The sequence below is a fragment of the Eschrichtius robustus genome, chromosome 3 (assembly GCF_028021215.1).
Source record: "Eschrichtius robustus isolate mEscRob2 chromosome 3, mEscRob2.pri, whole genome shotgun sequence".
NCBI classification, from domain to species: Eukaryota; Metazoa; Chordata; class Mammalia; order Artiodactyla; family Eschrichtiidae; genus Eschrichtius; species Eschrichtius robustus.
In genome coordinates, this window is record NC_090826.1 from 28,657,236 (window position 1) to 28,677,368 (window position 20,133).

Sequence of the window (20,133 nt, forward strand, 5' to 3'; positions counted from 1 at the left end):
ACCTCTACAATGCAAATGTTAGTACACTTGAAGTTGTCTCAGAGTTCTCTTAAACTGTCCTCATTATTTAAAATTCTTTTTGTTTTTTCTCTTCAGTTTGAGTGATTTTGACTACACTGTCTTCCAGTTTGCTGATCTGTTCCTCTGTATCAGCTAACCTACTGTTAATTCCTTTTATTTCAGTTATTGTATTTTTTGGCTCTGTTTGCTTCTTCATTATATTTTCTAACTCTTTGTTAGAAACTTCTAACCTCTCACTGTGTTCATTCTTCTTCTGAGTTCTTTGTGCATCTTTACAGTCATTACCTTGCAGTCTTATTGGGTAGAATGCTTCCTTTGGAACATATTCCTCTGTTGCCTTATTTTGCCTAGTTCTTTGTTTTTATTTCTATGTATTTCATAGGTTGGTTCTGTTTACCAATCTTAGATAAGTGACCTTATGTAAGAGACATTCTGCGGGGCTGAGCAGCAGACTCCCCTCTAGTCACCAGAGCTGTATGCTCTAGGGGTGCCCTGTATATGCACTGCATTGGCCCTTACGACAAGCTGACTACTGTGGGCGTGCTGGTGAGCGTGCTGGTGAGCATGGTCAGCATGGCTGACTACTGTGGGCGTGCTGGGACCAGAAAGTCCCAGACTGGTTGATTGGCAGACCCTGCCTAATGCAGAGGCCTCCGGCTCTGGTGTGGTTGGCTGCAGCCTGGGGAGTTCTGGTCCTGGTGCTGGCCCACTGGTGGGCAGGGCCAGGTCATGAGGCAGCTGGCTGCAGAGCCCTGAGGAGTTCCCAGGCTAGTGCCGTCCTGCTGGTGGGTGGGACTGGGTGGAGGGTGGGTGTTCTCGGCCTGGTTTTGACCCACTGGGTTACAGGCTGGGTCCTGACACAGGTGGCTACAGGGCTGCGGTATACCCAGGGGCTAGTGTCCGCTCTCTAGTGGGCAGGGCCAGGGCTCATGGGATCCCAGGGCTGGTGCCAACCACTGGTGGGTGCGGCTGTATCCTGGGACTAGTTCTGTTCCATTGGTGCACAGAGCTGGGTCCCAGGGTCTCTGGCTGGGGAGCCTGGTTCCTGAAGCTGGTATTGGCTTGTGGATGTATTGGTCTGGGTCCCATGGTATCCTGGGGCTAGTGTTGGTACACTGGTGGGAAGAGCCTGCTCCTGAGCATCTCTGGCTGTGGGGCTCTGGTGATCCTAGAGTTGGTGTCAGCCTGCTGGTGGGCAAGGCCAGGGCCCAGGAGGTCCTGGGACTAGTGCCTACCCACTGGTGGGCAGAGCCTTGTTCGGGGTGGCTGGGGGCTCGTGGGTGCCTAAGGCAGCAAACTTGCTGGTGTTTGGGGCTGTGTCCCCAGCTGGCTAGCTTCTTGGCCTCAAGCGTCCCAGGATTGGTGGCAACTGGCTGGTGGGCAGGCTGGTTCCAGTTCTCATTTAACTTAGTGGGAGGAGTCCAAAATGGTGCTTGCTAGCAGCAGTGTTCTCATTGTAGAGTGAGCTCCCCAAAATGGCTACCGCCAGCATCTCTGTCCCCAGGGTGAGTCCCAGTTTCCTCTTGCCTCTCTGGGAGGCTCTCTAAAATCAAGTGGGTCTGACCCAGGCTCCTTTCAAATTACTGCTTTTGCCCTGGGTCTCAGATCATGTGAGATTTTGTGTGTACCCTTTGAGAGTGGGAGTCTGTTGTTTCCTACAACCCTCTGGCTCTCCTGAAAACAAGCCCCGCTGGCCTTCAAAACCAAGTGTTCTGGAGGTTTATCTTACCAGTGCAGGAGCCCTGGACTGGGGAGCCCTATACGGGGCTCAGACCGCTCGCTTCTTGGGGAAAACATCTGCAATTGTGATTATCTTCCCATTTGTGTGTCACCTAACCTGGTGGTGTGGGTCTTGATTATACCGTGTCTCTGCCCCCTTCTACCCATCTTGTAGTTCCTTCTTTATATCTTTAGTTGTAGAAGATCTTTTCTGCTAGGCTTCAGGTCGTTTTTATGGAAAGTTGCTCTGTACATAGTAATAATTTTGGTGTGCTCATGGGAGGAGGGGAGCTCAGGGTCTTCCTGCTCTGCCATCTTGGTCACCCACACCAGGACAGAACTTTTTACTTTTGAGAAGTCCACTTTATCAGTTTTTATTGTTTTATAATTTGTGCTTTTTATTATCCCGTCTAAAAATCTTTGCTTAACTTTAGTAATTAAGATTTTCTCTTACATTTTCTCCTAGTTTTATAATTTCCTTTTATGTTTTCTGTGATCCATTTTGAGATAATTTTTATGTATAAGTTAAGGCGTCACATTTCATTTTTTTGTGTGTATGGATATACAGTTGTTCCAGAACCACTTTTATAAACGCTGTCTTTTCCCCTTCAGTTACATTGGCACTTTTGTTAACGTCAACTGACCATATATGTCTTGGTCTGTTTCTGAAACTATTCTGTTCCATTGATATACATGTCTGTTTTTGTACCGGTACCAACTGACTTGATTAATGTAGCTTTACAGTGAGTCTTGAAATAGGTGTGTAGGTCTTCCATCTTTGTTCATCTTTTTCAAAGGTTTCGTTTGAATTTCCATATACATTTTGGAATCAGCTTGTCAGTGTCTACAAAAAAGTCTGCTGAAATTTTGATTGGGGCTGTTCTTAATCCATGGATCAATTTGCAGAGAATTGACATCCTAGCAACTTTGAGCCATCCAATCCATAAAGATGGTATCTTTCACCTTTATTCAGATTATATTAATTTCTCCCAACAGTGTTTTGTATTTTTCATTTTACAAGTCTTATGCTTTGTCAAATTTATCTAATAAGTATTTTAATATATTTTTGATCCTGTTGTGAATAGCATTATTTTTAAATTTTCTTTTCTAGTGTTCTTCATTGACGTAGAAATAGAGATGGTTTTGTATATTGAGTTTATATATGGTGATTTTGCTCAACTGAAATCCTTAGGATATTCTACCTACACAATCATATTATCTGTAAATAAAGGCAGTTTCACTTTTTCCTTTACAATCTTAGTGCATTTTCTTTCTTTTTTTGATTTACTGCATTAACAAGGATCTTTAGTACAATGTTTAATATAAGTAATGAGTGCAGACCTTCATGCCTCCTCCCAATTTTAGGGAAGTGTTCAGCCTTACAATATTGAGTATGATGTTACCTATATGTTTCTCATAGATGACCTCTATCAAGTTCAGGAAGTTCTCTTCTCTTTCTAATTGCTCAGAGTTTTTTTGATTGTGTTTTGAACCTTGTCAGGTGATCTCTTGAGATGATCATCTGGTTTTTCTTTTCTGAGTCTTTTAAAGTGGTGAAATACATTAATTTTTTAAATTATAAACTAACCTTGCATTTATGGGATGAGCACTATTTTCTTTTGATGTTTTTATTCTTCTATATGTTGCTGGATTCAGTTTGCTAATATTTGTTAAGGTTTTAAGTGTCACAGTTTAAAAGAGCTATTGATCTGTTTTCTTGTGATGACTTTATCTGGCCTTGCTGTCAGGATAATAGTAACGTAAGTGAGTTAGTGTTCCTCCTCTTCTATTTTCTGAAATACAGTTTATATAATTACTTTAATTCATGGGTAGACTTCAACAGTGAAGCCATCTGGGTCTGGATTTTTTTTTATGGGAAGGTTTTAAAATATGAATTGAATTTCTCTAGCTACTTAGGTTATCTATTTCTTCTAGAGCAAGCTTTGTTAAGTTTGTGTCTTTCAAGAAATTTGTTCAATTTATCTAAGCTGTCTAGTTTATTGTCATAATGACGTTCACAGTTTTCTCTTATTATTCTTTTAATATGTGTGGGGTCAGGTGTTGATAATTTGTGTCTTTTTTCTTTTATCCCTGATCATTCTAGCTAGAGATTTATCAGTTTTTTTTAACCTTCTAAAAGTACCAGCTCTTCATTTTACTGATTTTTCCTTTATCTTTTTTTTTTATTGACTTTTGCTCTTATTTTTATTATTTCCTTACTTTGGGTTTTAATGAAGTCTTTTTTCTAGTTTCTTAACATAGAGGCTAGATTATTGATTTTAGACTTATTTCACTTCTCATAGAAGCATTTTAATACTGTAAATGCCCTTATAAGCACTGCTTTAGCACTATTACATAAAGTTTGATATGTTTTGTTTTCATTTTTACTTAAGTTCAAAATATTCTCTAATCGCGTTTGTGGTTTCTTAACATGTGTTGTTTAATTTCTAATTTTAAAGGATTTTTCTAACATTTCATTACTGATTTCTAGCTGAATTCCATTGTAGTTAGATAATTTATTGAGGCTTCTTTTAGAGCCATCTATTCGTATGTTCCATTAAATAGACCTGAGTGGTAATAACTGTTATTCATACCTCATTGGGTGGGTCCAGCATCCGGAACATAGTAAATACTCAAATGTTAGTGATTATTCCAATATTACCTTCTACACTTCAATTTTCTCTTTTTTTATTTTCTCATATGGATTGGATTAGATGACTTCTAAAGCTCTTTCTAGCTCTAAGAACTCTGAATCTTTGGGATCTAATACTAAATTGCATTTTCTGTAAATTTATGCCCATTCTGTCTTTGAGAATCCCAATTCTTAAAGCTCTGAAACTAAATTTTATGTTCTGTAAATTTTTGAAATTCTTACAGGGACGGAAGAAGTCTATAGTGTCTGTGGAGCCCAGGAGTCTTATTCAAGGAGCCTTTCAAGGGTGCTCAGTGTCTGGGATGACGCTGAAATACATGTATGGGGTAAATGCCTGGAAGAACTGGGTTCAGTGGAAAAATGCCAAGGAAGAGCAGGGGGATCTGAAATGTGGTAAATACACGGCATGAATTTGTGTCTCGATTTAGGGGGTGGGAGGAATACAGATAAAGTCATAAATCTACTCAAAAGGGATAAATAGTAGGTCAGAAATCCCATAAAACTTTGATTTTGGCTTAATTTTTTTCCCCATCTTTATTTAAACTTCTCATTAATTTTTCTTTCTTTGTCAGGAGTTGAACATGCCTCATCTAGCCCATGTTCTGACCCTTTAGGAAGTGCTCAAGACCATGCACTCTCTCAAGAATCTTCGGAGCCAGGCTGTAGAGGTAAAACTTTTCTCCTTGTGATCTGAATTGCTTGTAATATCATTGTTGGTTTTAAATTTGTAAATCGAACATTTAAAATTATTTAAAATTTGAAGTTTATGTTTAAAAAGAGAAATTAATATCCACTCCCAATTTTAAAGAGCTTGTTATAAAGGTAAGGTTGTATCTTCTGATCATGAGTTTCTTATGCAAATATAAGGAATTTTGTTTCTTTTTCTAACACTATGCAAGTAACTCAAATCTGTCTTCTTGAGCCCTATATTTGTAGAATAACCAGTGTGGAACGCAGTGTAACACTTTTTGTTGTTGTTGTTAACAAGAATACCTGGAAAAGCCTTGCTGTTACTGTAGGAATTTTTCCTATCAAGGAGCTGTATATGATTGACCATGTTTGCAGGTTTCATTTTTGGTGCCAAGAACTTTGGAACCCAATAAACAGTTCAAATATAGCAACACTGTATAATTTTAGAACCCTAATCATTAGCTTTCTTTTTTCCCTGGTTGTTCTATTCTAAACTTTGTTTTCAGTTTGTATTTTGCTTTTTTATTATCTGTGTTTTATATAAGATACTTACACAATCTTTGTGGGATGAGATGGGGCAGGAATGAATGAGTATGTCCTTGTAACTAGATTTTTTTGTCGCTTTCCAACTATACCTTCTCTCTAATACCTGGGTGATTGCATGCACTCTTGGCTTCGCCTCTGTCTACCCTCCTTATTGGAGTAGTTAGTTGCTGCTGTGGTCTGTGACTGACTCATTGAGTACCCACAGATCAAGTATAATCTCTCTGCTCCAGAGTGATATAAATATACTCCTGTTACAGGGGTTTACTAGGCCTATCACCTTCCAGTTTGAGCCACAACATTTTTAAGAAAGAAGGAAGGGTAGGGACTACCCTGGTGGTCCAGTAGTTAAGACTTCATTCTCCCAAAGCAGGGGGCACAGGTTCAGTCCCCTATTGGAAAACTAAGATCCTGCATGCCGCACAACGTGGCCAAAAAATAAACAAACGAAACAGTGGATATGTAAGTCAACTGTACTTCAATTTAAAAAAATAAAAATTTTTAAAAGAAAGAAAAAAGGAGGGGTAGTGAAAATGGAGAAGTAATATTGTATTAGACCACCAAACCTAAATGCAGTAGCCACAGGGGATGCCTACTCATTTCAGCTACTCATTCATCCAAAAAAATACTTACTGAATATACCTGTCATGTATCAGGCATGGTTGTAGGCACTCAGGTGGAAAGATCAGACATGGTCCTTGCCCTCATGAATCACCTATTTCAATTTGCAAAACCAACTCAGGGGAGCTCAAGTGTATCTTTGGAAACATGCAGTGTTTTCTAAATGCAGAAAAGCAATAACTAGAAAGAGTGTTTCAACTCATCCCACAGTGTGGACCAGTCTGTTGCAGTAAGATCTCTACAAGTCAAAATAGATAACTCTCCTGCCTAAAACTAATTCAGTTCTTAGTTGTCTTCAAACTCTTAATGTAATATATGAGGCTTACCATGATCTGCCCCCATCTGTCCTCTTTTCTTTTCTGCTGTTCACCTGAGTCCCCTGAACCTTTTCACTTTTGTGGCTGAGCACATACTGTATTTTCTGGCATTTTCAAAGGCATGAAGTTATATGTTATTTGAAGTGTTCCTTATTCAAATAAATATGACTTTAAAGAAAGTTAAACAGCATTCCTTTTTGCAGATATCTCCAGAGGCTTTAATATGTTAAAAAACATTGTGAATTCTTTAGAGGCAGGTATAACGTGCTGCTGTTTTCCAAATTTATCAGATCTTAGAAACCCAGTTTTCTTGAGCTCTCACGTGATTAGTATTTTGTGGAGTATACTTCGGGAAATCTTTTTATATCCTCAAATTGGAATTCTTTATCCGCTTGTTTAATTCTTCTCCACTTTTCACATCCCTCAGAATCTAACATGACCCTTCCCTGTCTATTAGATGGCCCTTATTTTTTTTTCATAGAATCTTATTTAGATAAAACCCCTGTCATAGCACCCTGTTACATCATATGTGCTTCATTGTCTTTATTTCTTTACCTAAAAAAGCCTTGAGATCAGGATCTGTCTTTGATCCATGTATTCACCAGTGTACACCACAATACCTGGGGCAGTGTAGTCAGTGTTTATTCAGTGAATTGAGTAATGTTATTATTTTTCTATAAGTTAGTATTTCAGATGTTTTCTACCTTTCCACAGTCCGCTCTATCAAGCTGAAGGAAGATATTCTGTCCTGCACTTTTGCTGAGTTGAGTTTAGGCTTATGCCAGTTTATTCAAGAAGTGCGGAGACCAAATGGTGAAAAGTATGATCCAGACAGTATCTTATACTTGTGCCTTGGAATTCAGCAGGTATGAAATTCAATAATTGTTACGAAATCTATTGCATTTTTAATAATTCTGATAGAACTTGTGAATTAAGCTGAAAAATTACAGTGTATATTGTTTGTTTGGTATTGCTCTTATACTCTCTTCTTAATGAACTACTGACCCTTATTTAAAAGTCTTGGTCATATAAGCCTTTTATAAGTTAAACTGAGACTGTTAGAGTAAGAGAAATTGAGGTCGGTGCATTTTATTGGTAAATGCACAAAAAAGGCATAAATAGCAGTTCACAAAAGAAGTGAAATAGGTGATTTGACATAGGTGACAGGAGACATCCTTGTCAAAAATCATTTGACTAAATATGCATGTGTTTATTTTGGACTCTCAGTTTTTAATACATTGGTTTATGGCTATTCTTATGGCAGTACTCACTATTTTGATTACTGTAGGTTTGTAGTAAGTTTTGAAATTGGGAAGTGTGATTCTTCAGGATTCTTTTGGCTATTCGAGGTTCCTTGCAATTTCATATCAATTTTAGGATCAACTTTTCCATTTCTTCAAAAAATAAAAACTAAACCATTGGGATTTTGATAGGATTGTATTGAATCTGTAGATTGCTTTGGGGAATATTGCTGTTTTAACAATTTTGTCTTTAGATCCATGAGTACAAGATGTTTTTCCTAGATGTTTTTCAGCAGTTTTATGCGTGTAAATCACATACCTCTTTGGTTAAATTTATTCTTAAGTATTTTATTCTATCTGATGCTGTTGTAAATGGAATTTTCTCTTTGGATTGTTTGTTACAACTGATTTTCTTTTGCTTATACTCTGCAGCTTTACTAAGTTCATTTACTAGCTCTAATAACTAGTTTTTTTGTAGACTCTTTAGAATGTTCTATATATAGGTTCATGTCACTGCAAATAGAGATGGTTTTACTTCTTCCTTTCCTATTTCAATACTTTTTATTTCTCTTTCTCACCTGATTACTCTGGCTAGGATTTCCTGTACAGTGTTCAATAGAAGTGGCATTTTTGTTTCTGATCTAAGGGAGAAGTGATTTTTTTTTAAACCCATGTATTTTATAGGTACTCATATTTGAGTAAATGTACAAAACTCAACTCTGTGTATTCATAAAGGAAATTTTTTTAAAGATTGAAATAACTCCTGACTGTTAACAGTAGTTGCCTTTGTGTAGTGAGTTTGAGTATATCTTTCTTCCACCTTTTCTGTATTTTAAACTCTTTCCATAATGAGGATATAATATTTTTAAGTTGTGAAAATAACTTTATTAAAATAAAGAAGAAAATGAAGAATACTTTTCAACAACAAAACTGTAATCTGGCAATATGATCGTAAATTGCCTTTGAAGAGGCCTATAAAAATGCACGTTGAAATGGTGTGTAATTTTTAGTAGCCGGAATAAATTTAAGTGGAATTAAAAATTTACTGCAAGTCATACATAGATCAAAAAGCGGGAAACCAAGATAGCCATAGATAAATAAGTTTAAAATACCAGATCTTAAGAACACTGAAAGATTTTTAGCATATAATTATGCTACTTTGTGTTATTCTCTTGTTCTGCTCATTGTATTTCTCTGAAGTGGTTGAATCTGACCTGACCGGCACCGTGAAAATATTTAACAGTAATTTATTCAAGCTGTTGTGTGTTTCCCATTCTGTGATATGATTCTTTTTTTTTTGGGCCGCGTTGGGTCTTTTTTTTTGTTGCTGCGTGCGGGCTTTCTCTAGTTGTGGCAAGTGGGGGCTAGTCTTCATTGCAGTGCGCGGGCTTCTCATTGTGGTGGCTTCTCGTTGCGGAGCACAGGCTTTAGGCACGTGGGCTTCAGTAGTTGCGGCACATGGACACAGTAGTTGTGACTCACAGGCTCAGTAGTTGCGGCACATGGGCTTAGTTGCTCCGCGGCATGTGGAATCTTCCCAGACCAGGGCTCGAACCCATGTCCCCTGCATTGGCAGGCGGATTCTTAACCACTGTGCCACCAGGGAAGCCCCTGTGATATGATTCTTGATGGTTATAATTAGCATACTTTTAAGTCCTATAATTAGACTTGAACTTTTTGAAGGCTGGCTTGTGAGGCAGAGAATTGAGAGCTGTGGTTAGAAGCCTCCAAATAAATAGTTTTAAATTTTGGATAGCCTCAGGTTATCTGACACTAGCTAACTATATTATTTTCAGGAAGTCATCTTATAACTAGGCTAAAAAACAAACAAAAGCTGCTAAGAGCACACCTGAGAATTAGAAAAATGATTTGAGAAATTTGAATTAGGACCAACTTTTAGTATATCAGTTTTATTAACTAACTAAAAGGTACTTAAATTATTATAATTATTTTATACCATTCATGTTTTTAAAAGGAAATAGAATACTTTGCCTTACAAGCTCAGTGCTCAAGATAATGTTAGTTCATGTGAAAAGGATCTTTAGCTTAAATTCTGGTGTTTTAACTGTATCCTTAAAATGGTTCACAGTATTGTAAGGACAAAAACTAAGGGTAAACTATATTCCTAAAAATATTCTTTTTAAAAACTTGTGGTTTTTTTTGTATCAACATATATGTTTCCATTTTTTTCTCTTGTAGTACCTGTTTGAAAATGGTAGAATAGATAACATTTTTACTGAGCCCTATTCCAGATTTATGATTGAACTTACCAAACTCTTGAAAATATGGGAACCTACAATACTTCCTAATGGTAGGATGATTATATTTTGATTCTTTTCATGATATGCCTTCTTAAATTGCTTGTTTTGTGATTCTCTTTTTATAAATTGTTCATTTTATATTTGTCTTGATTTATAACATATGTGGACTTTTGAGGAGAAAGTCTTTGGTTTATTATCAATTATTTTAGTAAAACTATACCTTCCATACAGTACATGAATAGATACTAACTATTGAATATAAAAAACAACTGAAGGTTACATTTACTTTTTAGAAACAATTTTTGATCTGGTAGTTTTGGTAAAGTTGTACATGGTATCAGTAGCTGGCACATATGCTACTTTGAGACTCTGTTAGCAGTGGACCTTTTTCAGTGGTTTATAAAAAGTACCCTGAACTGGTTGTTAAAGAGAGTTAAGTCTTCATCCTTGAATTGTCTATGACCATATGTCTTTGGACAAGTCCCTAATTCACTCCTGGTCTCATGCTCCTTGGCTATGAATGGAGAGGTTGAATGTGATGCCCAGAAATGTGTGCCCTTTCTGTTGGGCTACAGGGCACCTTTGAAGCATTATGAGCAATGCGGTGGCATGATGCATTTAGCATTCAAAGAGCGGGCTAGAGACATAGATTTGGAAGTAATAAATCTGTGTTCATGGATAGTCTTCCAGGAATAGAATGCAGAAGCAGCAACAAAGAGGATTGGGGAGAAAACGTTAGGAAAGACCTGTGTTTAAGGGGTATCATGAGGAACGTGCATTTAAAAGTATACTTATTTTAATTTTTCTGACCTCTGCTTTTCAAGAAAATTCCAGCTAAGTTATCGTGAAGTAATCGCTCTTAATATAAATTTAAAATAAGAAGAGATAGGAGGGAGAGAGGGAGCTATCTGCCCTCTAAACATATTAGCCAAATAAAACTGAACCAGTTAACAGTAAACAGAATGATCTCAAACAGGAGTCTGCAAACTGCAGCTCATGGGCCAGATCAGGCCTGCTGCCTGCTTCCGTATAGTACATGAGCTAAAAATATTTTTTACCTTTCTAAATAGTTGGGAAAAAAATTAAAGAAAAATATTTTGTGGCATGTGAAAATTGAATGAAATTCAAATTTGTTTCTATAAATAAATTTTACAAATAGCCACACCTATTTGTTTATGTATTGTCTACACTTCCTTATCTTTTACAACAACAAAGTTGTTTTCAAAGCCCTTATGGCCCACAGTGCTTAATATGTTTACCATCTGGCTCTTCACAGAAGAAGTTTACCAACCCCTGGTCTAAAATAACAATAGATTAAAACTGTTTCAGGGGAGTGCTCACGATGTCTGCTTCAGTGGAATCATCTGCCCTTTTCTTTGCAGTGCTTTTTCTATTTTTCTGTATGAGGAAGAGGGAGAAAGAGAGGAACAGTCTTTTCCTTAGTATCTTCCTGTCTGAGGATTAGAGAAATTACTTAGTCCCATTTAGCAGGAGCTTAGTACTGTTTCTTTTTCCCCTTTCTTCTGTTCAGGTTACATGTTCTCTCGCATTGAAGAAGAGCATTTGTGGGAGTGCAAACAGCTGGGTGCTTACTCACCAATCGTCCTCTTGAACACCCTCCTTTTCTTCAATACCAAATACTTTCAACTAAAGAATGTTACTGAGCACTTGAAGCTTTCCTTTGCCCATGTGATGAGACGGACCAGGACTCTGAAGTACAGTACCAAGATGACATATCTGAGGTTCTTCCCACCTTCACAAAAGCAGGAGACAGAACCAGGTGTGTGGTGGAGTTATTAAGATTTCTTTCTTTCATTCTTTTTTTTTCAATTAAGTATAGTTGATGTACAATATTATGTTAGTTTCAGGAGTGCAACATAGAGACTTGACCTTTAAATACATTATGAAATGATCACCCTGATAAGTCTAGTAACTATCTGTCTCCGTACAAAGTTATTACAATATTATTGGCCATATTCCTTATGCTGTATGTTACCTCCTTGTGCCTTATCTTATAACTGGAAGTCTGTTCCTCTTAATCCCCTTCACTTATTTTGCCCATCCCCCACCCCTCTTCCCTCTGGCAACCACCAATTTGTTCTCTGTAGCTGTGAGTCTGTTTCTGTTTTGTTTGTTCATTTGTTTTATTTTTTATATTCTACATATAGGTGAAATCATACGGTATTTTTCTTTTTCTCACTGACTTATTTCACTTAGCATAACACCCTCTATGTTGTCACAAATGGCAAGATTTCATTCTTTTTTATAGCTGAGTGAATCCATTCTGTTGATGGACACTTGCATGTTTTGGCTATTATCAATAATGCTGCAATGGACATGGGGTGCATACATATCTTTTTGAATTAGTGTTTTTGTTTTCTTTGGGTAAAAAATACCCAGAAGTAGAATTGCTGGATCATATGGTAGTTCTATGTTTAATTTTTGAGGAAACTCCATGCTGTTTTTCACAATGGCTGCACCAGTTTACATTCCCACCAACAGTGCATGAGTGTTCCGCTTTTTACACATCCTCGCCAACACTTGCTATCTCTTGTCCCTTTCATTGTAGTCATTCTGACAGGTGTGAGGTGATATTTCATTGTGGTTTTGACTTGCATTTCCCTGATGATTAGTGATGTGGTGCATCTTTCCGTGTGTCTGTTGGCAATCTGTATGTCCCTTTTGGGAATGGCTATTCAGATCCTCTGCCCATTTTTTAATTGCATTTTTTGTTTGTTTGTTTTTTGGATATTGAGTTCTCTGAGTTCTTTATACATTTTGGATATTAACCCCTTTCCAGATAAATAATTTGCAACTGTCCTCTCCCATTCAGTAGGTTGCCTTTTCATTTTGTTAAGGGTTTCCTTTGCTATGCAAAATCTTTTTAGTTTGATGTGGTCCCATTTGTTTATTTTTGCTTTGGTTGTCTTTACCTGAGGAGACAGATCCAAAAAAATATTACTAAAACTGATGTCAAAGTTTCCTGCCTGTGTTTTCTTCTAGGACTTTTATGGTTTCAGTTCTTAATGTTTAAGTCTGTAATCCATTTTGAGTTTAATTTTGTATATGATGTGAAAAAAGTGGTCCAGTTTCATTCTTTTCCATGTAGCTGTCCAGTTTTCTCAACTCCATTTACTGAAGAGTCTGTCCTTTCCCCATTGTATATTCTTGCTTCCTTTGTCATACGTTAATTGGCCATATAAGCATGGGTTTATGTCTGGGCTAGCTATTCTGTTCCATTGATCTCTGTGTTTGTTTTTGTGCCACTGTCATACTGTTTTGATTACTATGGCTTTGTGATATGCAGTTGATCCTTAAACAATACGTAGGTTGGACCACCAACCCTACTCACAGTCCAAAATCCGCATATAATTTTAGTCAGCCCTCCTTATCCACAGTTTCACATCTGCAGATTCAAACAGCCATGATTGTATAGTACTGTAGTATCTAATTATTGAAAAAAATCCATGTATAAGTGGATCCACGTTGTTCAAACTTGTGTTGTTTAAGGGTCAACTGTAGTTTGAAGTCAGAGTGTGTGAACCTCCAGCTTTGTTCTTCTTACTCAAGATAGCTTTCGCTATTTGGGGTCTTTTGTGGTTCTATATAAATTTTAGGAGTATCTGCTCTATTTTTGTGAAAAATGCCACTGGTATTTTGATAGCATTGCATTGAATCTGTAAGTTATTTTGGGATGGACATTTTAACACTATTAATTCTTTCAATCCATGAGCATGGTGTATCTTTTCATTTATTTGTGTTGTCTTTGATTTCTCTCATCAGTGTCTTACAGTTTTTAGAGTACAGGTCTTTCACCTCTTTGGTTAAATTTATTCCTAGGTATTTTATTATTTTTGATGCAATTGTAAATGGGATTGTTTTCTTAATTTCTCTTTCTGATAGATCGTCATGAGTGTATAGAAATGCAAAAGATTTCTGATATTTTGTATCCTGTAAAATGTATTTACTGAATTTATTTATTCTGATAGTTTTTTGGTAATGTCTTTAGAATATTCTGTATACAGTATCATGTCATCTGCAGATGGTGGTGGTTTTACTTCTTCCTTTCCAGTTTGGATTTTTAAAATTTCCTCTTCTTATCTGATTGCCATGTCTAGGACTTCTAATACTATGTTGAATGAAAGTGGCAAGAGTGGGCATCCTTGTCTTATTCCTAATCTTAGAGGAAATAGTTTCAGCTTTTCACCATTGAGTATGATGTTAGCTGTGAGTTTGTCATACATGGCATTTATTATGTTGCGGTATATTCCCTCTGTAGCCACTTTGTTGAGAGTTTTTATCAGAAATGGATGTTGAATTTTTTCAAAAGCTTTTTCTGCATCTATTGAGATGATCTTGTGCTTTGTATCCTTCATTTTGTTAATGTGGTGTATCATGTTGATTTGTGAATATTGATCCATCCTTTGCATCCCTGGGATAAATCCCACTTGCTCATGGTATACGATCCTTTTAATGTATTGTTGAATTCAGTTTGCTGATATCTTGTTGAGGATTTTTGCATTTGTGTTTATCAGCGATATTGGCCTGTAATTTTATTTCTTTGGTGTCTTTGTCTGGTTTTGGTATCATGCTGGCCTTGTAGAATGAGTTTGGAACAGTTCCTTTCTCTTCTATGTTTTGGAATAGCTTGAGACAGATAGGTATTAACTCTTCTTTAAATGTTTGATAGAATTCATCTGTAAAGCCATCTGGTTCCAGACTTTTGTTTGTTGGGAGTCTTATGATTACTGATTCAGTTTCATTATTGGTAATTGGTCTGTTCATGTTTTCTATTTCTTGCCTGATTTAGTCTTGAAAGATAGTATGTTTCTAGGAATTTATCCATTTCCTCTAGGTTGTCCAATCTGTTGGCGTATAGTTGTTCATCGTAATCTCTTATGATCTGTTGTATTTCTGTGGTGTCAATTGTAACTTCTGTTTCATTTTTCATTTTATTTATTTGGGCCCTCTCTTTTTATTTTCTTGATGAATCTGGCTAAAGGTTTGTCAATTATGTTCATCTTTTCAAAGGACAGGCTCTTTTCTCTTGTTTTTTTTTTTTTTTTAGTCTCTGTTTCATTTATTTTCATTTTGATCTTTATCATTTCCTTACTTCTGCTAATTTCGGGTTTTGGTTGTTCTTTTTCTAGTTCCTTTAGGTGTAAGGTTAGATTATTTGAGATTTTTCTTGTTTCCTAAAGTAGACCTATATTGCTATAAATTTCTCTCTTAGAACTGTTTTTGCTGCATCCCATAGATTTTGTCTCAAAGTATTTTTTGATTTCCTCTTTGATTTCTTCAGTGTTCCATTGGTTGTTTAGTAGTGTGTTATTTAGACTCCACATATTTGTTTTTGCCAGTGTTTTTCTTTTAGTTGATTTCTAGTCTGGTACCGTTGTGGTTAGGAAAGGTGCTTAATGTGATTTCAGTTTTCTTAAAACTTATTGAGATTTGTTTTGTAGCCTAACGTGATCTATCCTGGAGAATGTTCCATATGTACTTGAAAAGAATGTTATGCTATTTTGGGGTGGAATGTACTATTTATTAAGTCCATCTGGTCAGATGTGTCATTTAAGGCCTATGTTTCCGTATTTATTTTGTGTTTGGATGCTCTGTTCATTGATGTAAGTGGAGTGTTAAAGTCCCCTACTGTTAGTGTGTTACTGTCACTTTCTCCTTTTTTGTCTCTTAATATTTGCTTTATATATTTAGGTGCTCCTGTGTAGGATGCATACATATATACAAGTGTTTCTTCTTATTGTTGGATTGATCCCTTTATCATTATGCAGTGTCCTTCTTTGTCTCTTTGTTTTAAAGTCTGTTTCATCCGATATGAGTATTGCCACCCCAGCTGTCTTTTCATTTCCATTTGCATGGAATATCTTTTTCTATCCCCTTGCTTTCAGTCTGTGTGTTTTCTTTAGATCTGAAGTGAGTCTCTGGTAGGCAGCATATATATGGATCTTATTTTGGTATCCAGTCAGCCACCCTGTGTCTTTAGATTGCAGCGTTTAGTCTATTTACATGTAAAGTAATTACTGATAGGTATGTACTTATTACCATTTTGTTCATTGTTTTCTGGTTGGTTGTATTGTTCTTGTCTGTTTCTTTTTCTCTTGCTCTCTTCCCTTGCGATTTGATGGCTTTTTAGTGTTATGTTTGTATTCTTTTTTCTTTTTTGTGTGTATGTCTGTTATTGGGTTTTGGTTTGTGGTTATCATAAGGCTGTTATATAACAACTTATGTCTATAGCAGTCTATTTTAAGTTGATGGTTGCTTAAGTTTGAGTGCATTCTAAAAGTACTACATTTTTACTCCCCCCCTCACCTTTTATGTTTTTGACATACTTTACTTTTTAAAAATTTTGTATATTCACTACGTTTTTAATCTTCATACTAGGTATATAGGTGGTTGATTCACTACCTTTACTATATGTTTGCCTTTACATTGAGATTTTTTTTCTTCCATAATTTTCGTATTTCTAGTTATGGCCTTTTCTTATGTTTAAAGAAGTCCCTTGAACGTTTATTGTAAGGTCAGTTTAGTAATGATAAACTCTTTTAGTTTCTGCTTCTCTGGGAAACTTTATTTCTCCTTTAATTCTGAATGATAATCTTGACAGATAGAGTATTCTTGGTTGTAAGTTTTTTCCTTTCAGCATTTTGAACATCTCATGCCATTCCCTTCTGGCCTGTAAAGTTTCTGCTGAAAAGCCAAGCTGATGGTCTTATGCGGGCTCCCCTATATGTAACTAGTTGTTTTTCTCTTGCTGCTTTAAATATTCTCTCTCTATCTTTAACTTTTGACATTTTAATTATAATGTGTCTTGGTGTGGGTTTCTTTGGGTTCATCTTGTTTGGGACTCTCTGTTTCCTGAAATTGGATGACTTCTCCAGGTTAGTCAAGTTTTCATCCATTTTTTCTTCAAATAAGTTTTCTGTTTCTTTTTCTCTCTTCCTTCTGGAGTCCTTATAATGTAAATGTTAGTATGCTTGATGTTGTCCCCAGAGGTAAGCTATCCTCAGGTTTTTTTTCCTTTTGCTGTTCCAGTGGGGTGATTTCTACCACTCTTTCTTCCAGGTTACTGATCCATTCTTCTGCTTCATCTAATCTGCTATTGATTCCCTCTAGTGGATTTTTCATTTCAATCATTGTATTCTTTATCTCTGATTGGTTCTTTTTTATTTTCTTTATCTCTTCGTTGAGGGTCTCACAGTGGTCCTCAATTCTTCTCCTGAATTCGGTTAGTATCTTTATGACCATTATTTTGAACTCTTTATCTGGTAGATTGTCTATCTTTGTTTTGTTTAGTTCTTTTTTTGTTTTTTTGTTTTTTTTAAGGTTTTTGTCTTGTTCTTTCCTTTGGAACAATTCCTTTGTCTCCTCAGGTTTCCTAGCTCTCTGTGTTTGTTTCTATGTACTAGATAGATCAGCTACATCTCCCATTCTTAAAAGCATGGCTTTATGTAAAAGGTATCCTATGAGGCCCAGTAGCACAAGGCTGCATGCACCCTCCTGTTGTGGCTGGGCCATGATGGCTGCGGGTGTGCTAGTGTGCGGCGCTGACCCCTGACACAGCTGGCTGTAATGCCCAGCTGTGACTCTTGCAGGTACTCTGGTGTGCGGGGCCATCTCCTAGGGTGGGAGCTGCTTTTGGAGGGGCTCCAGTACCAGCTGAGGGAGTCTGCTGGGAGTGGCAGGATGGTGGGATGCTTTGGGCTCTAGTGCTTGCTGAAGCCACCTGCTGAGTATGATAGCGTAGGGAGTTGCTTTGGAGGAGTGCCAACTGGGGTGGATCTACAGGTGAACCTGGGGTGAGATGTGGAGAGTCATAAATGGTGCCCACCAGCACTGTACCAGCTTGGTGTAGAAGGTGAACAAAAAATCCTGGTGTTGCCCAGTGGCTACATAACCAGAGAAAATTACAAAAGATCCCTGACTCTCCTGCACACAACCTAAAATCAGTCAATGAATCTCCTTTATGTATGACCCAGGTATTTTTCAAACCACTGCCTCTGCAATGGGACTTGGAGCAAGAGAGTTTTTGCATGTGCCCTTTAGGGTGGAGTTTCAGTTTCTTACAGCCCTCTGGACATAAGTCCCACTGGTTTTCAAAGCCAGTTGTTATGGGGGTTTGTCTTTCTGGTGATAGTCCCCCCGAGGCTGGGGAGCTCAGTGTCGGGTTGGACCCTTTGCTCCTCAGGAGGACCTCTACAGTTGTGATCTCCTCCCTGCTTGTGGATCCCTGCGCCAGAGATATGGGTCCTGGCCAGATACCATCTCCACCCCTCCTATCCATCTTAATGAGGATTTTCTTTTCATCCTTAGTTGTGGAAAATCTTTTCTGCCAGTCTTCAGGTCTGTCTCGGGGATAGTTCCTCTATGTGTAATTGTAATTTTGGTGTGTTCATGGAAGGAGATGAGCCCAGGATCTTCCTACTCTGCCATCTTGTCCCCCTCTTGTAAGATTGCTGTTTGAAGTCTTATTAGTATTCAAATAGACACATTACAGAAGAGTAATTGCAAATTCTAGACATGGAAGAGTGTAGCTTTAACATTTAAATGCTTTTCTTTATTGTCAGGGCCAAGTTAAAGGCTCAACTCAAAATTAGAGGAATCACTTGCTTCGGTATGCTTCTGTTGTTTTTTTTTTTTCTTGCTACACTGCATGGCTTGTAGGATCTTAGTTCCCAGACCAGGGATCGAACCTGTGCCCCCTGCAGTGGAAGCACAGAGTCTTAACCATTGGACCGCCAGGGAAGTCCTGTTTTATTGGCTTTTAAATTAGAAATTCTGATTTAATTGGTCTATAGCCCAGATAATCTGCATTTTAAAACTTCACAGGGAATTTAAATATACAGCCAAGGTTGGGAATCACTGATTTAGAGGCAACAGATAGGTCAATTCCTAGTTAAAAGGAACTTGCTTAACTTTTTTTTTTTTAATTTTATTTATTTATTTATTTATTTATGGCTGTGTTGGGTCTTCGTTTCTGTGCAAGGGCTTTCTCTAGTTGCGGCAAGCGGGGGCCACTCTTCATCGCGGTGCGCGGGCCTCTCACTATCACGGCCTCTCTTGTTGCGGAGCACAGGCTCCAGACACGCAGGCTCAGTAGTTGTGGCTCACGGGCCTAGTCTCTCCACGGTATGTGGGATCTTCCCAGACCAGGGCTTGAACCCATGTCCCCTGCATTGGCAGGCAGATTCTCAACAACTGCGCCACCAGGGAAGCCCCAGGAACTTGCTTAACTTTTAAATCTACTGTTTCTGAAACTTTTTTTTTTTTGACCAGAGTGCTCCGTCTTAGTTAACGTTGTCAAAATATGAAGGAACTTAAACCTGACCTAGAGTATACTGCCTTCATACACAGTAGAATAATATCAGCAGTGACTGTTTTATTAGAAGGTTTATGGTCTTGCATTCCAAAAACAGCCTATTAAGTAATAGTTTGTTTTTAATGTTTAAAAAATTAATGTTGTTATTATGGAACTAGAAATTACATTTATTAATTTTGAAGAAAATTGTAAGTTCTAAAATTCCCCAAATCAAGCCGTTACTTCCTTGGGAAAAGAGTGAAGTATATGTTTTCAATGTGAGAATTTTAAATTACTGAAACTAAAATCTGTAAAGAATAATTGTGATGTGATGTTCATCGTTGTGTTAACTTTTTTCTCAGTTGCTCCTTTACTTTAGAAAATACTAAGATTATCTTGCTTTTTCACCATGTGTCCATGTCCTCTTTCCTTTACCGTGTTTATATATAGCCCACTTTATGCTCTTAATTGATATTAATTCAGGGAGGCAGAGGCAAGGAGGCAACATTTCCCTGTTTTCTGATTAGGTGCTTTAGCAGATTGGTAATAAATTTAGCTTCTTTTTCTGAATGAGCAGCTAGCAAATTATTTAGGTAGTCTCTAAATGGAAAACTGGATGACTTTTGTTTAAGTCATAACTAATACAGGAAGCTGGGGAAAGTTCTGGATCAGTTATTAAAAGTATCTATCAGAAAAAAAAGAAGAAAACCTTTTTCCTCAGGTTTTCAGATCCACCTACTACTCTCTTGAAAAT

At 37.2% G+C, this 20,133-nt stretch overlaps 1 protein-coding gene across 4 annotated transcripts in view; it reads left to right on the top strand.

Moving 5' to 3' along the window:
• ZMYM4 (zinc finger MYM-type containing 4) overlaps positions 1–20,133 on the top strand; it is a 175,596-nt gene that overhangs the window by 151,571 nt on the left and 3,892 nt on the right. For all 4 annotated transcript variants that reach the window (XM_068539487.1, XM_068539484.1, XM_068539485.1 and 1 more), the window contains 5 exons: positions 4,618–4,786; positions 4,966–5,061; positions 7,279–7,430; positions 10,005–10,116; positions 11,598–11,846. In XM_068539487.1, coding sequence (XP_068395588.1) covers positions 4,618–4,786; positions 4,966–5,061; positions 7,279–7,430; positions 10,005–10,116; positions 11,598–11,846 — 778 coding nt within the window. The remainder of the gene's footprint in view (positions 1–4,617; positions 4,787–4,965; positions 5,062–7,278; positions 7,431–10,004; positions 10,117–11,597; positions 11,847–20,133) is intronic.